The following is a 23,629-nucleotide window of genomic DNA, read 5'->3' on the forward strand; positions in this document are numbered from 1 at the left end:
ATCACACGTCCAGCCCCGCCCCCCCTACAGTTAGAAACACATATGAGGTCACACCTAACCCCTTCAGCGCCCCCTAGTGGTTAACTCCCAAACTGCAATTGTCATTTTCACATTAAACAATGCATTTTTATAGCATTTTTTGCCGTGAAAATGTCAATTGTCCCAAAAATGTGTCAAAATTGTCCGAAGTGTCCGCCATAATGTCGCGGTCACGAAAAAAAACGCTGATCGCCGCCATTAGTAGTAAAAAATATATATATTAATAAAAATGCAATAAAACTATCCCCTATTTTGTAAACACTATACATTTTGTGCAAACCTACCGATAAACGCTTATTGCAATTTTTTTTACCACAAATAGGTAGAAGAATACGTATCGGCCTAAACTGAGGAAAAAAAAATAAATTTTATATATTTTTTGGGGATATTTATTATAGCAAAAAGGAAAAAATATCGATTTTTTTTCAAAATTGGCGCTCTGTTTTTGTTTATAGCGCAAAAAATAAAAACCGCAGAGGTGATCAAATACCACCAAAAGAAAGCTCTATTTGTGGGAAAAAAAGGACGCCAATTTTATTTGGGAGCCACGTCGCACGACCGCGCAATTGTCAGTTAAATCGACGCAGTGCCGAATCGCAAAAACTGGCCAGGTCCTTTACCTGCATTTTGGTCCGGGCCTTAAGTGGTTAAAGACCATAAATAAAACAATGCTGTACCTACCGTAAAACCATATATATATATATATATAAAAAAAAAACATCAGATATCACACCTACTACGTTCACGGTTTATTTATTGCAAAAGTTATTAAAGTGTCCATCACCGGATTATTATAAAAGTTCTTTACATTTTCATAGCTAGAATCAAAACAAGTACTTACGTACAATGTAGAAAAAAACATCTGTAATTAAACTTCTTTATTTTGTCAGTTTGTAATAAATGCTTTATTAAGATGGAAAATCCATATTTTTTGCAGATAAGTGGAGATTATATAGACAGGTTCTCTTGAAAGCTTACCATTACCCCCAACCAACTGCATTTCCATTCATTCGTCTTGGCCTTGAGTTTATTCCCGGTATAACCTTCCTGTCAGTTGTTGTCAAAGCTTACACAAGGTTGATGACCTTCTCCACTCCCCTACATGACAGGGCAGGGTAGGGCCTGTCAACTGGCCATCCAGGCCCAAGAACTTGTCGGCTGGCCGTCCAGGCCCAAGAACTTGTCGGCTGGCCGTCCAGGCCCAAGAACTTGTCGGCTGGCCGTCCAGGCCCAAGAACTTGTCGGCTGGCCGTCCAGGCCCAAGAACTTGTCGGCTGGCCGTCCAGGCCCAAGAACTTGTCGGCTGGCCGTCCAGGCCCAAGAACTTGTCGACTGGCTGTCCAGGCCCAAGAACTTGTCGACTGGCCATCCAGGCCCAAGAACTTGTCGACTGGCCATCCAGGCCCAAGAACTTGTCGACTGGCCATCCAGGCCCAAGAACTTGTTGAATGGCCATTCAGTCCCAATAACTTGTTGACTGGCCATTCAGGCCCAAGAATTTGTTGATTGGCTATTAAGGCCCAAGAACTTGTTGACTGGCCATGCAGGCCCAAGAACTTGTTGACTGGCCATCCAGGCCCAATAACTTATTGACCGGCCATCCAGACCCAAGAACTTTCTGACTTGCCATCCAGGCCCAAGCACTGCATCCTAGGATAAGGGGAGAAGGTCACATGCTCTTGGTATTTTTGAGGGCTGACAAACAAAATGGACCATGGGCCCCTGGGAAAAGTAATGCACTAGGACCCCTACACCAGCCTGCCCTAATTTATGCACCTACTCTCAAGAATGAAAGTATAAATAGTTGATAGAATTAAATATATTTATTAGTACTTTTAATAAAAATTATCTTGGGAAGACATCGTTCCATTTGTAGATTTATCCTAGTGGCTGCTCCTGTCCCTGAAGCCCAGATTCCATGATGCTGCCTGAGATATAGCCTTCCCGGGACAGCTTAGTAAAAAGTGTGACTGTCCTGGAAAATCCAGGACAGCTTAGTAAAAAAGTGTGACTGTCCCGGAAAATCCAGGACAGCTTAGTAAAAAGTGTGACTGTCCCAGCAAATCCGGGACAGTTGGCAAGTATGATGAAATGCAAGATTATCATAGGCCCCCTGTGCACTTGTGGCCCTTGGGCAGTGCCCATGAGTTAAGACAGCCCTGGGTGGTGGTGGGCTTTCAAGAGAACCTTAACTTTGCCCTGATTGAGCAAAGTGAGAGATTTTGTTTAGGAATCCCCACCGAAAAGACACTAAGGTTCACTGCTGAGAAACAGATACACACCCAGCATCAGTGCCAAGCCTGTGAATAAGACATATGTCCACTGACTGGGAAGAATGAATAAACCAATGACCAAAGCAAGAATCAGAATGATCAGCGGCATCGGAAATGATGAGCTTTGGGCAACAGATCTATTGGACGTGTCTTCTCCTCCCTGATCTACGTCAGATAGGTGGTCCGCCCTTTGGCCCAGCTGATCAATATCTAACTCTTTTCTTTCCTGTGATATTGGAGTGCTTGGGTATTTTTGAAAGTTCCATGTCAAAGACTCCTCACCACTAATGTTTAAATCGAACGTTGGGGTTGGCACATCAGGTGTTGTATCTTCATCATACGTTGTCCCTGAACCACTATCGGGATCATGAACAAGACCTACAGATGTCTTACTAAAGATACTCTCTAGAGATAAACCTGGATCTTTAACTTCATCTTGGTCTTGTCGGTCGTCCTTGCAAGTGTTTAATGTATCAACTGTTGAGGTGATCTCAGGCAAACCTTGATGTTTTTCAGCTGATTGACGTTTCTCAGCTGATTGAGGTTCTTCAGCTGATTGAGGTTCTTCAGCTGATTGACGTTTCTCAGCTGATTGACGTTTCTCAGCTGATTGAGGTTCTTCAGCTGATTGAGGTTCTTCAGCTGATGGGCCATCAACTGGAGAGCCCAGTGGTCCAGTTGTTTCGATATCACTGCGAATCACTAGATTATCATTGTTTGAGTGTAACTGCTCATTTAAAGGCTTTTCTATTGGGCATACATGTGTAATATCATCTGAATTAGGCAATGATGTTATAGTTTCTGGTGCTCCAACCCTAGATGTTCTAGAGAAACCCATCTCCTTGTTTTCACTGTTGGCTTTTTTAGTAAGATCTTCATTCTTGCCCCCAAGACCAACCCTTAAACCTCCTGATATGCCACCTTTGTTACCAGTTACTGCTTCTTCATTAACGGTATCATCGTTTCCTTTTAAATTTGCACCAATGGTTTCTGGCTCGGGATGGACAACATCTTGTGTTTTTGGTAAATCACCCCTATTAGAATCAGGGTCTACCTTGGAAAGTTGACTTTCTGGAGCAAGAGGCTGTTCTGTATCGTCATCACTGCTGGGAGGGATTTCCTTAATGAGATTATCTGCAATGGCTTTGACCTTGAGAGCTGCCATGATAGCCACCAAAAGACCAAACACTGATATTGCCTCACCACCCACTTTCAATGTTTTAACCTTAGACAACGTATCCCTCATCTCCTTTTTAAAACAACTTAGAAAGATCTCCTCATTACACTTCCCACTACACACAAATTTAGCAGCAAACTGGGAAAGCTTGGTAATCGTCTCCTTGTTTTGACCGTCCTTCAGGAGCACATCCAGTGTCTTCCTCCACTTCTGAGTCATCTGAAAGAAAATCAAGATTTTATGATGTCGGATTAAGGAATTGCATAAAGCTTGAACAAGGGCATCTAAAGCTTCCCAAAAGCTGGAGTCTTTAATAACTTAAATTATTAAAAAGTAAAAATCTGTATTTCCCCATATTGTGGGTTTAGGCACCATAAGCCATATTACACTCCCAGGATCTTAAATTATGTGGGTTTTTGTACAGTGACGTGTACTCTTTATTTATTACAGGTTCTTATATAGTGCCGTCAATTTACGCAGCGCTTTACATATATATTGTACATTCACATCAGTTCCCACCCTCAAGGAGCTTTCAATCTAAGGTCGCTAACTCACATTTATACATTCACATACTAGGGCCAATTTAGACAGGAGCCAATTAACCTACCAGCATGTCTTTGGAGTGTTGGAGGAAACTGGAGTACCTGGAGGAACCCACTTAGGCACAACTCCATGCAGGTGGTGCCATGGTCGGGATTCGAACTGATAACCCTAGTGCTACCAGGCAGAAGTGCTAACCATTTAACCACTGTGCTGCTCCTTTAAGGAGAGATCTGGGTTCTATCAAACCCCAGATTTCTCCTCTACCCTTACAAGCATCTGATCACACCAAGATCAGCGTGGTCAGATACTTTCCAAATTTAAAAATGCAGCTGTTTACATCTAGGGAAACCGGATGCTTGTTGCTTTCATTTTCCTATACCATAGAGCTCATCAGGGAACTTCTTGTCCTCAACAAGCTCTATGGTAAGCCAACGGAACTGCCGGCTTTCATTCTGGACTTGCTAAAGGGACAGTAAAGGGTGGAGAGAGGTGGTGGTGCAGGGTGGCAACCCCAACCCCTCCCACCGCCTGTAAAAGCTGATCGCCTCTTAAAAAAAAATACGGATGATGACTGTAGCTGCAGACATCATCCCAGTATAACCACTTAAAGTCAATTATGTACATGTACGTGATGTGGCAGCAAGTGGTTAAACTCCAAACTTTCCGAATTAATCGATGGCTAAAGCAATACAACACTCTACTATTCTATTAGATGAGTTACCATCCATGGTTTCAGAAGGCCAACACTACTATTCTATTGGATGAGTTACCATCCATGGTTTCAGAAGGCCAGAACTCTACTACTCTATTGGGTGAAATTACCATCCATGGTTTCAGAAGGCCAACACTCTACTATTCTATCGGTTGAGTTACCATCCATGGTTTCAGAAGGCCAACACTACTATTCTATTGGATGAATTACCATCCATGGTTTCAGAAGGCCAAAACTCTACTACTCTATTGGGTGAAATTACCATCCATGGTTTCAGAAGGCCAACACTCTACGTTTCTATCGGTTGAGTTACCATCTATGGTTTCAGAAGGCCAACACTATACTATTCTATTGGATGAGCTACCATCCATGGTTTCAGAAGGCCAACACTCTACTATTCTATCAGTTGAGTTACCATCCATGGTTTCAGAAGGCCAACACTATACTATTCTTTTGGATGAGCTACCATCCATGGTTTCAGAAGGCCAACACTACTATTCTATTGGATGAGTTACCATCCATGGTTTCAGAAGGCCAAAACTCTACTACTCTATTGGGTGAAATTACCATCCATGGTTTCAGAAGGCCAACACTCTACTATTCTATTGGTTGAGTTACCATCCATGGTTTCAGAAGGCCAACACTATACTATTCTATTGGATGAGCTACCATCCATGGTTTCAGAAGGCCAACACTACTATTCTATTGGATGAGTTACCATCCATGGTTTCAGAAGGCCAAAACTCTACTACTCTATTGGGTGAAATTACCATCCATGGTTTCAGAAGGCCAACACTCTACTATTCTATCGGTTGAGTTACCATCCATGGTTTCAGAAGGCCAACACTCTACTATTCTATTGGATGAGCTACCATTCATGGTTGTAGAAGGCCAAAAGCAACACTCCTAAAAGGGAGTCAGTAGGAATAATTTAAAACCACCATTAGGTTTTTATTTGCTGTCCACTCAGCGGAAATTTGCCCTCTTTATTTGTCTTGGTGACCACTGTCTTCAGGACTGAGAGAAAAACTAAAATTTTAATTTGCCACCAAAACCAGACTAGTGTGGAAATCTTCCAATGGGGGAAAATTGTTCTGATGACAACTGTCTAAAGTTTCCTCTACTTTTGAAAGATCTCCTTTCACTTCCTGTTGTGTCTACAGGACAGGAAGTGAAGAGAACCAACTTGTTAAATGTTGGTTTTGTTTATGGCCATGCCTTGTGTTTATGTACTGTGAAGCTGAAGAAGATTATGAATTATGGTTGGGATTACTAAGAAGGTCCCTCAGCTGTGACTTTCCCTTTGAAGCAGAGGAGGTCAGTACTTGGTGTAGTTGTTACATGCTTACCAGCAAGTGTTCAGCAAAAGCGGCGATGTGGAAGACGGCGATCATGTCATAGGATTCTTGTAGGCTTTGCAGTAATTGAATCTGTGAAATGAGGATAATGGAAGATGTGTGTTAATTGTAAATGGCTCCATAGGAGAACAGTAGAGAAGGTGGAGGCGGTGTATATCAAGGAGGGAACTCATGAGGTTTACCATGCTATTGCTCACCTCGGATTGCGATCCAGAGATGGAAAAGACTTTGTGAGAAAGGCCAAACTCGAAAGTTTCTCCGCTCCGTATGCGTTTCCTACCACCTGAAGCCTGAATGGGAAAATAAAATAACCACGTCAGGAAAAAAAAAACGCCCGAGCCACATTCATAGGTCTTGGCATATTGGAACAGAATAGTTAATTAAAACTGAACTCCAGGCAAACGCCTAAATACACTGATGAAATACGTACATAAGGGTTGGCTTATCTGCCAAAAGGTTTGTCCATACAGCATGCTAAGAAACTTTTGTCCGCTGGAAACCTGTCCGCTAGGCTGGAAAAATGTCCGCTAGGCCCTACACACGGTCGGACATGTCCGCGGAAACTGGTCCGTGGACGAGTTTCAGCGGGCATGTTCGGTCGTGTGTACGAGGCCTCACAGGTCTGGTCCCTCCCCCAGACTGTGATTGGACAATGAAAGGAAAAGCAGAAGTCTGATGAGTATCTGTCTCTGTCACCTCATAGGTTGGATAGGGCTCCCTATACATACTGGAGCTAGTTCTGTTTATTACCAACATCCCATGGTGGAATGTGCATACCAACAGTGGCCACATTGGGACTCACTATTACATCATTTGTTTTGTACTAAGAGAACCATTGTAGCCACAGTAACTTTTGCCCTTATTTTCACCGAGAGATACTTTGTTTCATTCTAATACATTCAATAATGAAAGTTCTCCACTCACCCAGTTATCAGAACAGGGGTTCCGAAATATAATGAACACCGACTTCTCCTGATGTGAAACCACCAAAAGTTCGGCCTGTATGTTGGACGCCTTGACCATCTGATCGATCTAAAGAGAAAGTAATTTCTAAATTACAACGTCATATGTGTGCTGACCAATTCTGAGCTTCCTTACAAGTACAATACTGATGTACGCTGACCAATGGTAGGCTTCCTTACAAGTACAATACTGATGTACGCTGACCAATGGTGGGCTTCCTTACAAGTACAATACTGATGTACGCTGACCAATGGTGGGCTTCCTTACAAGTACAATACTGATGTACACTGACCAATAGTGGGCTTCCTTACAAGTACAATACTGATGTATGCCGACCAATGGTGGGCTTCCTTAAAAGTAAAACACTGATGTACGCTGACCAATGGTGGGTTTCCTTACAAGTAAAACACTGATGTACGCTGACCAATGGTGGGCTTCCTTAAAAGTAAAACACTGATGTACGCTGACCAATGGTGGGCTTCCTTAAAAGTAAAACACTGATGTACGCTGACCAATGGTGGGTTTCCTTACAAGTAAAACACTGATGTACACTGACCAATGGCGAGCTTCCTTTCAAGTACAACACTGACATACTGTGACCAATAGTGGGCTTCCTTACAAGTTCAATACTGATGTGCACTGACCAATGCTCCTGTACAAGTTTAATACTGATGCATGGTGGCTAATGGTGGGTCTCCTTACAAGTTCAATACTGATGCACACTGACCAATGGTTGGCTTCCTTAGAAAAAATTATACTGATATATGCTGACCAATTGTGGGCTTCCTTACAAAGACAATACTGATGTATGCTGACCAATGGTGGGGTTCCTTATAAGTACAATATTGATGTACACTGAGAAAAGGTGGGGTTCCCTATAATGTAAGCTAAATATGGTGGGCTTCCTTACAAGTAAAATACTGATGTACACTGACCAATGGTTGGCTTCCTTACAAGTAAAACCCTGATGTACACTGACCAATGGTGGGCTTCCTTACAAGTAAAACACTGATGTACACTGACCAATGGTGGGCTTCCTTACAAGTAAAACACTGATGTACACTGACCAATGGTTGGCTTCCTTACAAGTAAAATACTGATGTACACTGACCAATGGTGGGCTTCCTTAGAAAAAATAATACTGATATATGCTGACCAATTGTGGGCTTCCTTACAAAGACAATACTGATGTATGCTGACCAATGGTGGGCTTCCTTACAAGTAAAACCCTGATGTACACTGACCAATGGTGGGCTTCCTTACAAGTAAAACACTGATGTACACTGACCAATGGTTGGCTTCCTTACAAGTAAAATACTGATGTACACTGACCAATGGCGGGCTTCCTTACAAGTAAAACCCTGATGTACACTGACCAATGGTGGGCTTCCTTACAAGTAAAACACTGATGTACACTGACCAATGGTTGGCTTCCTTACAAGTAAAATACTGATGTACACTGACCAATGGTTGGCTTCCTTAGAAAAAATAATACTGATATATGCTGACCAATTGTGGGCTTCCTTACAAAGACAATACTGATGTATGCTGACCAATGGTGGGCTTCCTTACAAGTAAAACACTGATGTACACTGACCAATGGTTGGCTTCCTTACAAGTAAAATACTGATGTACACTGACCAATGGTGGGCTTCCTTAGAAAAAATAATACTGATATATGCTGACCAATTGTGGGCTTCCTTACAAAGACAATACTGATGTATGCTGACCAATGGTGGGCTTCCTTAGAAAAAATAATACTGATATATGCTGACCAATTGTGGGCTTCCTTACAAAGACAATACTGATGTATGCTGACCAATGGTGGGCTTCCTTACAAGAGAAACCCTGATGTACCCTGACCAATGGAGGGCTTTTTTTACAAATACAATGCTGATGTAGGCTGACCAATGGCGGAGTTGTTTGTTCAGACACATTCCGTCCTTGATTCTACCAGCTTAGACATGTGGAGGGGGTGGGTACCACGGCTCCTAATGATTATAATTCTTCCACATGTGATTGGCCGTGGTATCAGGACAGTGAGGAGGACCTACAGTTGGTGCTCTTTGTATTCTTGTCCTGACCCCACAATCTCCTTACCTTCTCCTTCAGGTCCTCCCCGCTCTCCGTCTTCTCTCCCGTATAGTCAAACGTGTCGGAGGCTACAAAAGAGGAGGCCAGTTCAGCCGCCATCAGAGCCGCCAGCCCTCCGGCCACCATCACCGCCTCGTTTTTACCCATGCCGGACTCTATGGTCTTCACCATTCCCTTGAGTTTTGTGCAGCAGTCGCTCTCCAGCCTGGCCACGTCACCTTCCGGAAGGCAGAAGAACGGGGCGATCATCCTGCCGATCTCTTTCGCTGTGTCCTTGTGGCCCCCATGAAGGAGTTTCTCATAGGCTTTGTGAGACTCTGCGGTTACCTATAATATGGTACAATAGAGTCCTTCTTTACATGATTGACACCGACAATCACCAAACATTCACTTCCCCCCCTTTACTGTCACTGAAGTGTGTCACATGTCTGCAGCAACTGCCATTGATGTATGTCATACGTCCGCAGCAACTGCCATTGATGTATGTCACATGTCCGCAGCAACTGCCATTGATGTATGTCATACGTCCGCAGCAACTGCCATTGCCATTGATGTATTCCATACGTCCGCAGAAACTGCCATTGATGTATGTCATAAGTCCGCAGCAACTGCCATAGATGTATGTCATACGTTCGCAGCAACTGCCATTGATGTATGTCATAAGTCCGCAGCAACTGCCATTGATGTATGTCACATGTCCGCAGCAACTGCCATTGATGTATGTCATACGTCCGCAGCAACTGCCATTGATGTATATCATACGTCCGCAGCAACTGCCATTGATGTATGTCATACGTCCGCAGCAACTGCCATTGATGTATGTCATACGTCCGCAGCAACTGCCATTGATGTATGGGGAAATTAAAGGAGTCTAAAAGACCTGCCACTATAAATTTGTTATCACATAGGGTCCTCTATTAATCTACTCCCCCCCCCCCCTAAAAACGTTTCAGTCACACTGGAGTAAAGACAGGGGCCCGGATTCAGAGAGCAATTGCGCCTGCGTAACCATAGTTACGCAGCGCAATTGCTTACTTGCGCCGGCGTAACGAATGCTCCTGATTCAGGAACCTCGTTACGCCGACTGCAGCCTAAGATATGCGCGGCATAAGGCTCTTAAGCCCGCATATCCTAGGCTGCATTCTTGCGATGGCCGCTAGGTGGCGTTCCCGTTGTGCTCAGCGTATAGTATGCAAATTGCATACTAACGCCGATTCACTACCCTACGCGAGCCCTGCGTACGCAGTTTACGTCGTTTGCGTACGTCGGGTTTCGCGTAAGGCTGCTCCTGCTATTAGCAGGGGCAGCCAATGCTACGTATACCCGTCGTTCCCGCGTCGCGAAGTTTAAATTTTACGTTGTTTGCGTAAGTGAATCGTGAATGGCGCTGGACGCCATTTACGTTCACTTTGAAGCAAATGACGTCCTTGCGACGTCATTTGCCGCAATGCACGTCGGGAAAGTTTCCCGACGGAGCATGCGCACTACGTTCGGCGCGGGAACGCGCCTAATTTAAATGATCCACGCCCCTACGGGATCATTTAAATTACGCGCCCTTACGCCGGGCGTTTTTGAGGAGCGCCCGCGCAAATTACGTGGCTACTGCTTCGTGAATGAAGCGTAGCGCAAATAATTTGCGGGGGCGCAGGGCTAAAAACGAGACGCTGCGCCTCCGTAAGAAGTGCACAGCGGTACCTGAATCTGCCCCAATATTTCTTGGCCCTTTATTCACGATTACTCCTAAACAGATGACCTGTAGGGACTTTTAAAGCGCCACCTATGGAGAATTTGGGGTACTGACGCTTGTTGCCATTTCACAGCAATTTTGAGGTTTGACATGTTTGGTATCCACTTACTCGGTGTCACTACAGCTATTTTATTCTCCAGGGTCCCTGCTTCCAGAAAATATATAATATTTGGGCGGTTTTAGCTAAACTTTCAAGCCTAAAATTGATTTTGTGTGTCACATTTACTGCTTTACAATTCTGCCCTTGAATGACTAGGGACAGTAATGCATGTCGCACATTTCACGGGACATTTTGCTCCTTAAATAGGCAGATAAACTGCTTGGGATTGGCCAAATGGGTCACCAATCCGTTGTGCCGTACTTCTTTCTGCAGACCACCCACTACTCACCAGGCATGTGCTGAGGTAGCCAATCAAATTGAAGCCGGAGGACAGCCGGTTCACCTCGGAGGGGCTCAGCAGCAAACGCACCTGTGAAGACGACAGAAGATCCCCAAATGAAAGGTCCGTAGAATTGTTGCCTTCTTGTCTCGGTGACAACCGCATTAGTTATTTCTGGGGTGTCACAGAGACAGGAAGTGAGGAAAATCTCCCCACTGGGTGGTCACAGACAAAATAAATAAATAAAAATAAATACAAATAAAATAAATAAAAATAAGTAAAAATAAAATAAAATAAAATAAATAAAAATAAAATAAATAAAAATAAGTCAAAATAAAATAAAAATAAAATAAAAATAAAATAAATACAAATAAAATAAATAAAAATAAGTAAAAATAAAATAAATAAAAATAAAATAAATAAAAATAAGTAAAAATAAAATAAATAAAAATAAAATAAATAAAAATAAAATAAATAAAAATAAAATAAATAAAAATAAAATAAATAAAAATAAAATAAAAATAAAATAAATACAAATAAAATAAAAATAAATAAAAATAAAATAAATAAAAATAAAATAAATAAAAATAAAATAAATACAAATAAAATAAAAATAAATAAAAATAAAATAAATAAAAATAAAACGAACAGAAATTAAACTTTTCCTTTTCTATTAAAAAACTAACAAAAAAAACATTGTCTAGGATTTCGGCCTTTCGTCAGAAAGCTGACCCATCAACGTTCATAGAGATGTCTATCTCACGTCTATGGGGGGGCCAACGTCTATTTCTCCATGGATGGATGACATCACTCCTCACCTCCCATTTGTTCTCAGTTCCATTGGTCACAGAGAAGACTTTGGTGGATCCGCCGTACTGGAATATCTCCTCCATCTTCTTCTCCTCCAACTTCTTCCCAAAAAAAAAAAACAATAATAATAATAATACAGGTGAGTCTTAAAGTGGACCTGTCATCAGATATTAGACATGTGTAGAACAAACGAAAAAATTATTTTGTTTCAATTCGTTATTGCGATTTCGAAATTAGTTTTGTTTATTTGTTTTCTAATTCGATTTGAATCGGCATTCAAATTCCTTTCTATTCGAAATTCAAATTTCGGAAGATGGTTATATTCTTTCTATTCTATTGTTTTTTTTTCTATTCTATTCAAATTTATTCTGTTTGAAATTTAGAAGACTCTTATATTCTTTCTGTTTTATTCTACTCTATTGTTTTTTTTTATTCTCTTATTTTTTCATTCTATTATTTACTTTTCTATTCAAATTTATTCTATTTGAAATTCAAATTTCGGAACATGGTTATATTCTTGCTATTGTATTCTATTATATTCTATTCCTTTAATCTTTTACATAGTAGGTAAGGTTGAATAAAGACAGTAGTCCATCCAGTTCAACCTGTATGTGTTGATAATCATTTACCATATCCCTATATATTGTGTGTTTGTTAAGATGCACATCCAAGAGTTTTTTAAAACCATCAATACTTCCTGTTGACACCACCTCCAAATTATGGCCAAACGTAGACTAGATAACCCTTCAAATGATGGCCAAATGTAGACTGGACGACCCTCCTAATGATGGGAAAAGTTAGATTGTACAACTGTTCAAATATTGGTCAAATGTAGACAGGACAACCCTCCAACTGTGGACTGGACAACCCTCCAAATAACGGGCAAACATAGACTGGACAACCCTCCAAATAACGGCCAAACATAGACTGGACAACCCTCTAAATAACGGCCAAACATAGACGGACAACCCTCCAAATAATGGCCAAACATAGACTGGACAACCCTCCAAATAATGGCCAAACATAGACTGGACAACCCTCTAAATAAAGGCCAAACATAGACTGGACAACCCTCTAAATAAAGGCCAAACATAGACTGGACAACCCTCCAAATAATGGCCAAACATAGACTGGACAACCCTCCAAATAATGGCCAAACATAGACTGGACAACCCTCCAAATAATGGCCAAACATAGACTGGACAACCCTCCAAATAATGGCCAAACATAGACTGGACAACCCTCCAAATAATGTCCAAACATAGACTGGACAACCCTCCAAATAATGGCCAAACATAGACTGGACAACCCTCCAAATAATGGCCAAACATAGACTGGACAACCCTCTAAATAAAGGCCAAACATAGACTGGACAACCCTCTAAATAAAGGCCAAACATAGACTGGACAACCCTCCAAATAATGGCCAAACATAGACTGGAAAACCCTCTAAATAAAGGCCAAACATAGACTGGACAACCCTCTAAATAAAGGCCAAACATAGACTGGACAACCCTCTAAATAAAGGCCAAACATAGACTGGACAACCCTCCAAATAATGGCCAAACATAGACTGGACAACCCTCCAAATAATGGCCAAACAGACTGAACAACCGTCCAAATAATGGCCAAACATAGACTGGACTACCCTCCAAATAATGGCCAACCATAGACTGGACAACCCTCCAAATAATGGTCAAACATTGACTGGACAACCCTTCAAATAATGGCCAAACATAGACTGGACAACCCTCCAAATAGTGGCCAAACATTGACTGGACAACCCTCCAAATAACGGCCAAACATAGACTGTACAACCCTCCAAATGATGGCCAAATGTAGACTGGAGACGACCCTCCAACTGTGGACGATTATTTGGAGGGCTATCTAGTCTACGTTTGGCCAATCATTTGAAGGGTTGTCCAGTCTATGTTTGCCCATTATTTGGAGTACCTGACCCCATAGAAGGGCAAAACTTCCCACAGACACACTCCAAAATCTAGTGGGAAGCCTTCTCAGAAAAGTAGAGTCTTTTTTATCCCCAAAGGGAGGCGAGATCCATATTAAATAGCCATGATTTGGAACAGGATGGCCAAATGTAGATTGGACGACCCTCCAACTGTAGACTGGACAACCCTCCAAATAATGGCCAAACAGACTGGACAACCCTTCAAATTATGACCTAATGTAGACTGGACGACCCTCCTTATAATGGGAAAACTTAGATTGTACAATTTTTCAAATATTGGCCAAATGTAGACAGGACAACCCCCCAACTCTGGACTGGACAACCCTCCAAATAAAGGCCAAACATAGACTGTACAACCCTTCAAATGATGGCCAAATGTAGACTGGAGACGACCCTCCAACTGTGGACGATTATTTGGAGGGCTATCTAGTCTACGTTTGGTCAATCATTTGAAGAGTTGTCCAGTCTATGTTTGGCCATTATTTGGAGTACCTGACCTCATAGAAGGGCACAACTTCCCACAGACACACTCCAAAATCTAGTGGGAAGCCTTCTCAGAAAAGTAGAGTCTTTTTTATCCCCAAAGGGAGGCGAGATCCATATTAAATAGCCATGATTTGGAACAGGATGGCCAAATGTAGATTGGACGACCCTCCAACTGTAGACTGGACAACCCTCCAAATAATGGCCAAACAGACTGGACAACCCTTCAAATTATGACCTAATGTAGACTGGACGACCCTCCTTATAATGGGAAAACTTAGATTGTACAATTTTTCAAATATTGGCCAAATGTAGACAGGACAACCCCCCAACTCTGGACTGGACAACCCTCCAAATAAAGGCCAAACATAGACTGTACAACCCTCCAAATGATGGCCAAATGTAGACTGGAGACGACCCTCCAACTGTGGACGATTATTTGGAGGGCTATCTAGTCTACGTTTGGCCAATCATTTGAAGGGTTGTCCAGTCTATGTTTGCCCATTATTTGGAGTACCTGACCTCATAGAAGGGCACAACTTCCCACAGACACACTCCAAAATCTAGTGGGAAGCCTTCTCAGAAAAGTAGTCTGTTTTATCCCCAAAGGGAGGCGAGATCCATATTAAATAGCCATGATTTGAAACGGGATGGCCAAATGTAGATTGGACGACCCTCCAACTGTAGACTGGACAACCCTCCAAATAATGGCCAAACAGACTGGACAACCCTTCAAATTATGACCTAATGTAGACTGGACGACCCTCCTTATAATGGGAAAACTTAGATTGTACAATTTTTCAAATATTGGCCAAATGTAGACAGGACAACCCCCCAACTGTGGACTGGACAACCCTCCAAATAAAGGCCAAACATAGACTGTACAACCCTTCAAATGATGGCCAAATGTAGACTGGAGAGGACCCTCCAACTGTGGACGATTATTTGGAGGGCTATCTAGTCTACGTTTGGTCAATCATTTGAAGAGTTGTCCAGTCTATGTTTGGCCATTATTTGGAGTACCTGACCTCATAGAAGGGCACAACTTCCCACAGACACACTCCAAAATCTAGTGGGAAGCCTTCTCAGAAAAGTGGAGGCCGTTTTATCCCCAAAGGGAGGCCAGGTCCATATTAAATACTCATGATTTGGAACGGGATGGCCAAATGTAGACTGGACGACCCTCCAACTGTGGACTGGACAACCCTCCAAATGATGGCCAAACGTAGACTGGACAACCCTTCAAATGATGGCCAAATGTAGACTGGACGACCCTCCTAATAATGGGAAAACTTAGATTGGACAATTTTTCAAATATTGGCCAAATGTAGACAGGACAACCCTCCAACTGTGGACTGGACAACCCTCCAAATAACGGCCAAACATAGACTGGACAACCCTTCAAATGTTGGCCAAATGTAGACTGGACGACCCTCCAAATAATGGGAAAACTTAGATTGGACAATTTTTCAAATATTGGCCAAATGTAGACAGGACAACCCTCCAACTGTGGACTGGACAACCCTCCAAATAACGGCCAAACATCAACTGGACAACCCTCTAAATAAAGGCCAAACATAGACTGTACAACCCTTCAAATGATGGCCAAATGTAGACTGGAGACGACCCTCCAACTGTGGACGATTATTTGGAGGGCTATCTAGTCTACGTTTGGTTAATCATTTGAAGAGTTGTCCAGTCTATGTTTGGCCATTATTTGGAGTACCTGACCTCATAGAAGGGCACAACTTCCCACAGACACACTTCAAAATCTAGTGGTAAGCCTTCCTAGAAAAGTAGGGGCTGTTTTATCCCCAAAGGGAGGCCAGGTCCATATTAAATACCCATGATTTGGAACGGGATGGCTAAAAGTAGACTGGACGACCCTCCAACTGTGGACTGGACAACCCTCCAAATAATGGCCAAACGTAGACTGGACAACCCTTCAAATGATGGCCAAATGTAGACTGGACAACCCTCCTAATGATGGGAAAACTTAGATTGGACAATTTTTCAAATATTGGCCAAATGTAGACAGGACACCCCTCCAAATAACAGCCATAGACTGGACAACCCTCCAAATAATGGCCAAACGTAGACTGGACAACCCTTCAAATGATGACCAAACATAGACTGGACAACCCTTCAAATGATGGCCAAATGTAGACTAGACGACCCTCCAACCGTAGGTGATTATTTGGAGGGCTATCTAGTCTACGTTTGGTCAATCATTTGAAGGGTTGTCCAGTCTATGTTTGACCATAATTTTGAGTACCTGACCTCATAGGATGGACAGGACAACCCTCCAAATAATGACCAAACATAGACTGGACAACCCTTCAAATGATGGCCAAACGTAGACTAGATAGTTCACCAAATAATCGGCAAACATAGCCCGACAGCTCTCCAAATGATGGCCAAACGTAGACTGGACTATCCTCCTAATGATGGCCAAACGTAGACTGGACTATCCTCCTAATGATGGCCAAACGTAGACTGGACCATCCTCCTAATGATGGCAAAACTTATATTGGACAACTCTCCAAATATTAGCCAAATGTAGACTCTATGGTTTTCTGCTCTATTCTATTTTTTTATTATCTATTATATTCTATTTCTGTCTATTCTTTTCTATTCTACTTCTTTATTTTCTATTTTCTCTCACACTGCTGCTCCCCCTGCAAATGTCTTCATCTAATTTCCTCCCCAAAAAAAGACAGGGCCATCTTTGTTCAGGCGTCATCCGGGGTCATCATCTACTTCCTGGGCTGAGATGCCGGCTCAGAGATGGCACATTCCGGTAAACCCTAGTGTTTGTGCAGTTCTTGGGCGTGTTCGCAAGTGTCTGACACAGTTCAGCCCCTGCTGCCTCCCATCTTGTGACTTTCTACAAAGTTACGATGTACAGTGTAAGTGATCACTAAGTGAGAGTAAATGCTTCCTACTGTCTGCAGCATGGCGCAATCCAAGAGGCCGTAAATTCAGTAAAGTCTTGTGATAGTAATCAGTTTTGTTGGCACATATGGTCAAAGTCCAGAGAGATTACATGTTTCAGCCGTTAAGCCTTAGGCCGCATTCACACTGTAACGCAGCGTATTTCGGCGTATTTTGCCGCGACAAATTCGGCGTTTCGGCGTATTTAACCCGCGATTTGCCGCGACAAAACGGGTCTTTTTTTTTTTTGACAACACATTGTTGTCTATGGCCGAACGCCAATGCCGCCTGAAAAAAAGGGTCCGGGACTTTTTTTCAGGCGGCAGGCGTACGGTGTTTCGGCGTGAGATGTGAACCATCTCCATAGACACCAATGTGAAATCTCCCCTCCAGCGGCACGAGCGTCGGGCGTCTGGCGTGAAAACGCCTAGATGTGAATGGAGCCTTAGCAGGGCCGCCATCAGGGGGGTACAGGCAGTACACCTGTAAGGGGCCCGGGTGGCAACCCCCTTTTTTTTATTTATTTTTTATAAAAAAATATATATATTTTTTTAATACATTTTTATTACATTTTTTATTAAAGGGCCAATTTTTTTTGTTTTTTAGAGGTCTGGAGGTCCCCAGGGGCCCGGAGATCCCCAGGGCCCCGGATGACAACCCCCCTTTTTAAAAAAAAAAATAATATTTTTTTTATATATTTTTGTATATATATATATATATATATATATTTATTATTATTAATTATTATTATTATTATTATTAAAGGGCCCAGAGGTCCCCAGGGCCCCGGATGGCAACCCCCCTTTTTTTTATATATTTTTTTTAAAAATTCATATTATTTTTTTCTTTTTCATATATATATATATATATATATATATATATATATATATATATATATATATATATATATTTTTTTTTTATTATTAAAGGGCCCAGAGGTCCCCAGGGCCCCGGATGGCAACCCCCCTTTTTTTCTAATTTAAAAAAAAAAAAAAATCATATAATTTTTTTTTCTTTTTCTTCTTTTTTGCCCCATGTGGCAAACCCCCTTTTTTGTTTTTGTTTATATATATATATATATATATATATATATTTTTTTTTATTAAAGGGCCCAGAGGTCCACAGGGCCCTGGATGGCAACCCCCCTTTTTTTTTTTTTATAAATGTTTATTTTTTTTTATATGTTTTTTTTTATTTAAGGGCCCAGAGGTTTCTTTTTTTTATATATATATATATTTTATTAAAGGGCCCAGAGGTCCCCAGGGCCCCAGATGGCAACCCCCTTTTTAAAAAAAAAATATTTATATATGTGTTATATATATTTTTTATTTCTTTATTTCTTCTTTTTTTTGTAAAGTGTCCCCCCCTCTTCTCAATTCACGGCAACCCCCCCCCCCGCTTCTCAATTTCAGGCGGCAGCACCCCCCCCAGCTTCTCTGGGGGGGGGGTGTTGCCGCCTGAAATTGAGAAGCGGGGGGGTTGCCACGAAATGAGAAGAGGGGGGGGGGACCCTTTACAAAAAAAACTCAGGGGGCCCATGCCTGAAGCTGTGTAAGGGGCCCCATAATTCCTGATGGCTGCCCCGAGCCTTAGTCATAGGCAAGGAGCAGAGTCTACTAATGAGCAGATCAGTCTGTGGACCAATAATGGTAATAAGACATTATAGGGTTATAGAGACTGCGTATCGCAAACTAGTGGGAGGCAGGACATCGGGGCAGCTACAAGAGGGCCGTAGTGGATAACAAAAATGAAAAATAAATTGTTTCCTAACAAAACAAATCGCACATGTCTAGGGGCCACCTGATTGGATGCAAACGATGGTTTAGGACTCAGGGGGTCTCAAACTGGTGGCTGTTGCGAAACTACAAGTCCCATCATCCCTCTGTCTGTGGGAGTCATGCTTGTAACTGTCAGCCTTGCAATGCCTCACAGGACTTGTAGTTTTGCAACAGCTGGAGGGCCGTAAGTTTGAGACCCCCTGGTAGACCTAAACATTACATAGTTTTGTTCAATAAACAAGGAGGAGATCTTCCAATCAAATTGTAACGTGTATGGCCGGCTTTAGTCCTACGGTATTCCCCAACTAAACACTGTATCTGAACATAGTTTTTTCATTATAGTAGACGGGACACCCCCTCATGTGTGGGAGTTTCTCACCTTTTCCACGTTTTTCCGGTTGGCCGGCTCCTGTAAAAGGTGGCATTTGCTTTTCTCATTGGTGACGATGTACAAGGAGCTGTCATCCGGCCGAGGAAAGGTCAGCGACACCGGCTTTTTATTCACCGTTTGATCATCCCGGAGCTCGAAAGCCCAAATTTTCGAATCCATCTACAAGAAGGTAGTTGTTAGAAGGGCCATAGAGTGGATTTGTATTTATTTTATTTATTATGGTCAGGGCAAAAAAAAAAAAAAAAAAAAAAAAGTGTAATCGTGTAATCTCCAGTTCAGCCAGCAGGTGGCGAGCTTGGCCTCTTTTTTCATTTTCTAGTCTCATCATTACTATCTCCTTACCTCTGCCCCCCTGGTGTTTACAGAATCTAAAATCGACCTGCCACAACCTGATATTCAACTCCAGAAAAAAGTTTATAGCCACCTAAGACCCGGACCTTTAGGCAGCTAAAGGACCTGGCCAGTTTTTGCGATTCGGCAATGCGTCGCTTTAACTGACGGTCGTGCGACGTGGCTCCCAAACAAAATTGGCGTCCTTTTTTTCCCACAAATAGAGCTTTCTTTTGGTGGTATTTGATCACCTCTGCGTTTTTTAATTTTTGCGCTATAAACAAAAATAGAGCGACAGTTTTGAAAAAAAAATGCAATATTTTTTACTTTTTGCCATAATAAATATCCCCAAAAATATATAAAAAAACTATTTTTTCCTCAGTTTAGGCCGATACGTATTCTTCTACCTATTTTTGGTAAAAAAAATCGCAATAAGCGTTTATCGATTGGTTTGCGCAAAATTTATAGCGGATAGTTTTATTGCATTTTTATAAAAAAAATGTTTTACTACTAATGGCGGCGATCAACGATTTTTTTCGTGACGGCGACATTATGGCGGACACATCGGACAATTTTGACACATTTTTGGGACCCTTGTCATTTCCACAGCAAAAAATGCATTAAAAATGCACTGATTACTGTGAAAATGACAATAGCAGTTTGGGAGTTAACCACAAGGGGGCGCTGAAGGGGTTAAGTGTGACCTCATATGTGTTTCTAACTGTAGGGGGGTGTGGCTGTAGGTGTGACATCATTGATCGTGTTTCCCTATATAAGGGATCACACGATCAATGACGGCGCCGCAGTGAAGAACGGGGAAGCCGTGTTTACACACAGCTCTCCCCGTTCTTCAGCTCCGGGGACCGATCGCGGGACTCCAGGGGCGATCGGGTCCGCTGGTCCCGCGGTCACGGAGCTTCGGGCGCGCGCCCGCGACCCACGGCTGGGCACTTAAAGAGGACGTACCTGTACGTGCTTGTGCCCAGCCGTGCCATTCTGCCAACGTATATGTGCAGGAGGCGGTCCTTAAGTGGATAGAGTGCCAACGATGCCAACACATTTTGGGGGATGGGGGGGCATTAACCGCCTTCATCAGGGCTTTAGGTGACACAGCAAAATTTTGTGTATGGGCTCAAAAATAAAAAAGTGTTGTTAGGACAGTGATATGCGCACAGTATCTGCTGCGATTTGGGATCACGGGCAGAACCGCAGCGGTCTTTTCCCATGATCCCAAATCGTGAGATATCAACGAGGCTCAGTAGCTCAAGCTACTCAAATGTAATCAGAGCAGTGACAACTCACTTATTGGATAGGCGTTGTCTGAGGGATCAGTCACCCCAAGGCCCTGTTCGCGTCTCCAAATTTGCGCGATTTCCAGTGCGACTTTGATGCGATTTTACATTCTCTGGATATCCAGTGTGGAAGTCAGCACTAGCTGCTGCACTGCAAAGGCTCCTGAACCCCCCTATCCCCCTCCTTACCTGCACCCCTGTATTTCAACTTACTAGTCCTTGGTGTGGCGGCTGCATTCGTTTTCTTTTTTTTTTTTCAGGTGTCTTTAGCTTGATTATCACCTGCCAATCCTGCAAATAACACACTTCCTGTCTCTGGGTGGCTACCTCACTCCTCCACTGTATCTATGGAGGGAGGCACGGTGGTCACCCTAGGCTTCTCTCTTGATATGGACTACAGAACGGGTTGCCACCTTTTCTGCAAGCCAAACCAGAACACATGAGAAATGCAGTGCGCATAGGGTGCCGCAGTGGGTGTGGCCAAATTGCTCTTGGCGACATCATCTCTCTGCCCCTGAGTGATGCAGAACCCGCCCCCAGACAGCCGCCCGCAGCTCCCAGACAGCAAAAAAATGTGTATGCGACCATCTTGGTTACTCGGGGAGCCACAGCCCAGTCTGAATAAAGCGTCCGGGCTTCAGTCTGCCTGAAACCCAGACACGTGATTCAAAACTCGCACTGTCCGGGTGAATCCCGGACAGGTGGCAACTAGGGTGACCACATTTCCAAACTACCATTCAGGGACACCCCCCTCCTAAAAAAAACCTTTGTTCCAACGCTGGCTCTACAGTGATTAGACGCAAGAGGCGGGATTTATGATTTCTCTAATTACAAGCAGGGGGGGGGGGGGCGGGGATTTGCCTCTTCCCGGCCAGGACAAGTACTGTCAGTGGGCTAGATTCAGAAAGCCCGGCGTATTTTTCTGCGGGCGTAACGTATCTCAGATACGTTACGCCGCCGTAACTTAGGGCGCAAGTTCCGTATTCATGAAGAACTTGCGCCCTAAGTTACGCCGGCGTAACGTATGTGGTCCGGCGTAAGCCCGCCTAATTCAAATTTGGATGATGTGGGAGTGTTTTATCTAAATTTAGTGTGACCCCACGTATTTGACGTTTTTTACGAACGGTCGTGAAAGAATCCCAGTGCGCATGCTCGAAATTACGCCGCAAATCCGTCAATGCTTTAGACGTGAACGTAACTTACGTACAGCCCTATTCGCAAACGACTTACGCAAACGACGTAAAATTTTAAAAATTCGATACGGGAACGACGTCCATACTTAACATAGGATACGCCTCATATAGCAGGGGTAACTTTACGCTGGAAAAAGCCGAACACAAACGACGTAAAAAAATGCGCTGGGCGGACGTACGTTTGTGAATCGGCGTATCTACCTTATTAGCATATTCCGCGCGTAAATCGACGGAAGCGCCACCTAGCGGCCAGCGTAAATATGCAGCTAAGATACGACGGTGTAAGAGACTTACGCCAGTCGGATCTTAGCCAAATTTCGGCGTATCTTGCTTTCTGAATACAGAAAGAAGATACACCGGCGCAGCTTTGAATTTACGCGGCGTATCTATAGATACGCCGACGTAAATTCTTTCTGAGTAAAGCGGCAATTTTTTTGGGGGGCATCAGATCAGCTCTGGTGAGTGGCTGTGTCAGTTTCATTCCGGGACACTGTATTGTCCTGGAATGAAGTTGCCCGGGACCCGGGACAGACCTGCAAAATGTGGGCAATCCGAAACACGTGGTCACCAGAGGGTCCGTGCAGTTGGAGAGCCAAGACGGCAGATATTCTTCAGTGCAGCTCGCAGGAAGTGACAAGGCTGCAGCATTTCTGGCAGGATCAAGGCGGATTTCTAAAGACGTTCTCAGTTTGAATCAAGAAAACGAATGCAGCAGCCGCCACATCTGAGGACTGTAATGTGGGTTTTAATTTTTCCTTTAAATCCCCCCCTTCCCATGCAATGGTTTGGCCCATGGTATTGATAAATGGAACTTATCGGGGGGGGGGGGGGGTCACTAAAGTCTTCAAGAGCTAAAAGTGGCCCCCAAAAAGGGGGATAAAAACACCTATCCCAGCCCCGCCCTCTCTGCTGATCTGCTCTGGGATTTAACCCCTGACCCCCCCCCACTCCAATCAATAACCAATAATCACCTTCCCTTTCACTCTGGGGGTGGGGGAAGAAGTTCAGACTTACTGTTTTTCTCGATGGCGACCTGCAAACTGAAAGCAAAGTACGAGATGAATACTTTCAGTTTTGATTCTCCAGCTTGACGGTGACACTCCCTGTTCTGGGTGGGGGAAGGGAGACAGCGGGGGAAAGGTCGGCTGCTTCCAACTAAAGAGG

The 23,629-nt window shown here is 43.2% G+C and overlaps 1 protein-coding gene across 2 annotated transcripts; it reads right to left on the reverse strand.

Moving 5' to 3' along the window:
- Window positions 1-773: 773 nt before the first annotated feature.
- LOC120921094 lies at window positions 774-23,563 on the reverse strand. Of its 2 annotated transcripts, none has more exons than XM_040333746.1 (9): window positions 23,480-23,563; window positions 19,639-19,809; window positions 12,105-12,194; window positions 11,296-11,376; window positions 9,166-9,486; window positions 7,027-7,134; window positions 6,300-6,392; window positions 6,094-6,174; window positions 774-3,708 (listed from the first exon to the last, which is right to left on the reverse strand). In XM_040333746.1, the coding sequence occupies exons 2-9, from the start codon at window positions 19,807-19,809 to the stop codon at window positions 2,290-2,292; spliced, it is 2,364 nt and encodes a 787-aa protein (XP_040189680.1). In that variant the 5' UTR covers window positions 23,480-23,563; the 3' UTR covers window positions 774-2,289. The 2 variants fall into 2 exon arrangements, with proteins under 2 accessions (XP_040189680.1, XP_040189679.1); XM_040333745.1 differs by having other exon boundaries at window positions 12,105-12,197.
- Window positions 23,564-23,629: the final 66 nt, after the last annotated feature.

This window comes from Rana temporaria, chromosome 13 (assembly GCF_905171775.1).
Source record: "Rana temporaria chromosome 13, aRanTem1.1, whole genome shotgun sequence".
NCBI classification, from domain to species: Eukaryota; Metazoa; Chordata; class Amphibia; order Anura; family Ranidae; genus Rana; species Rana temporaria.

Coding starts and splice junctions, on each gene's coding strand:
- LOC120921094 (XM_040333745.1), bottom strand. CDS start 19,809: ATGGATTCGAAAATTTGGGCTTTCGAGCTCCGGGATGATCAAACGGTG. Junction 6,393..7,026: donor ACCCCTGTTCTGATAACTGG/GTGAGTGGAGAA, acceptor TTTCCCATTCAG/GCTTCAGGTGGTAGGAAACG. Junction 3,709..6,093: donor CTTTTGCTGAACACTTGCTG/GTAAGCATGTAA, acceptor ATTTTCTTTCAG/ATGACTCAGAAGTGGAGGAA.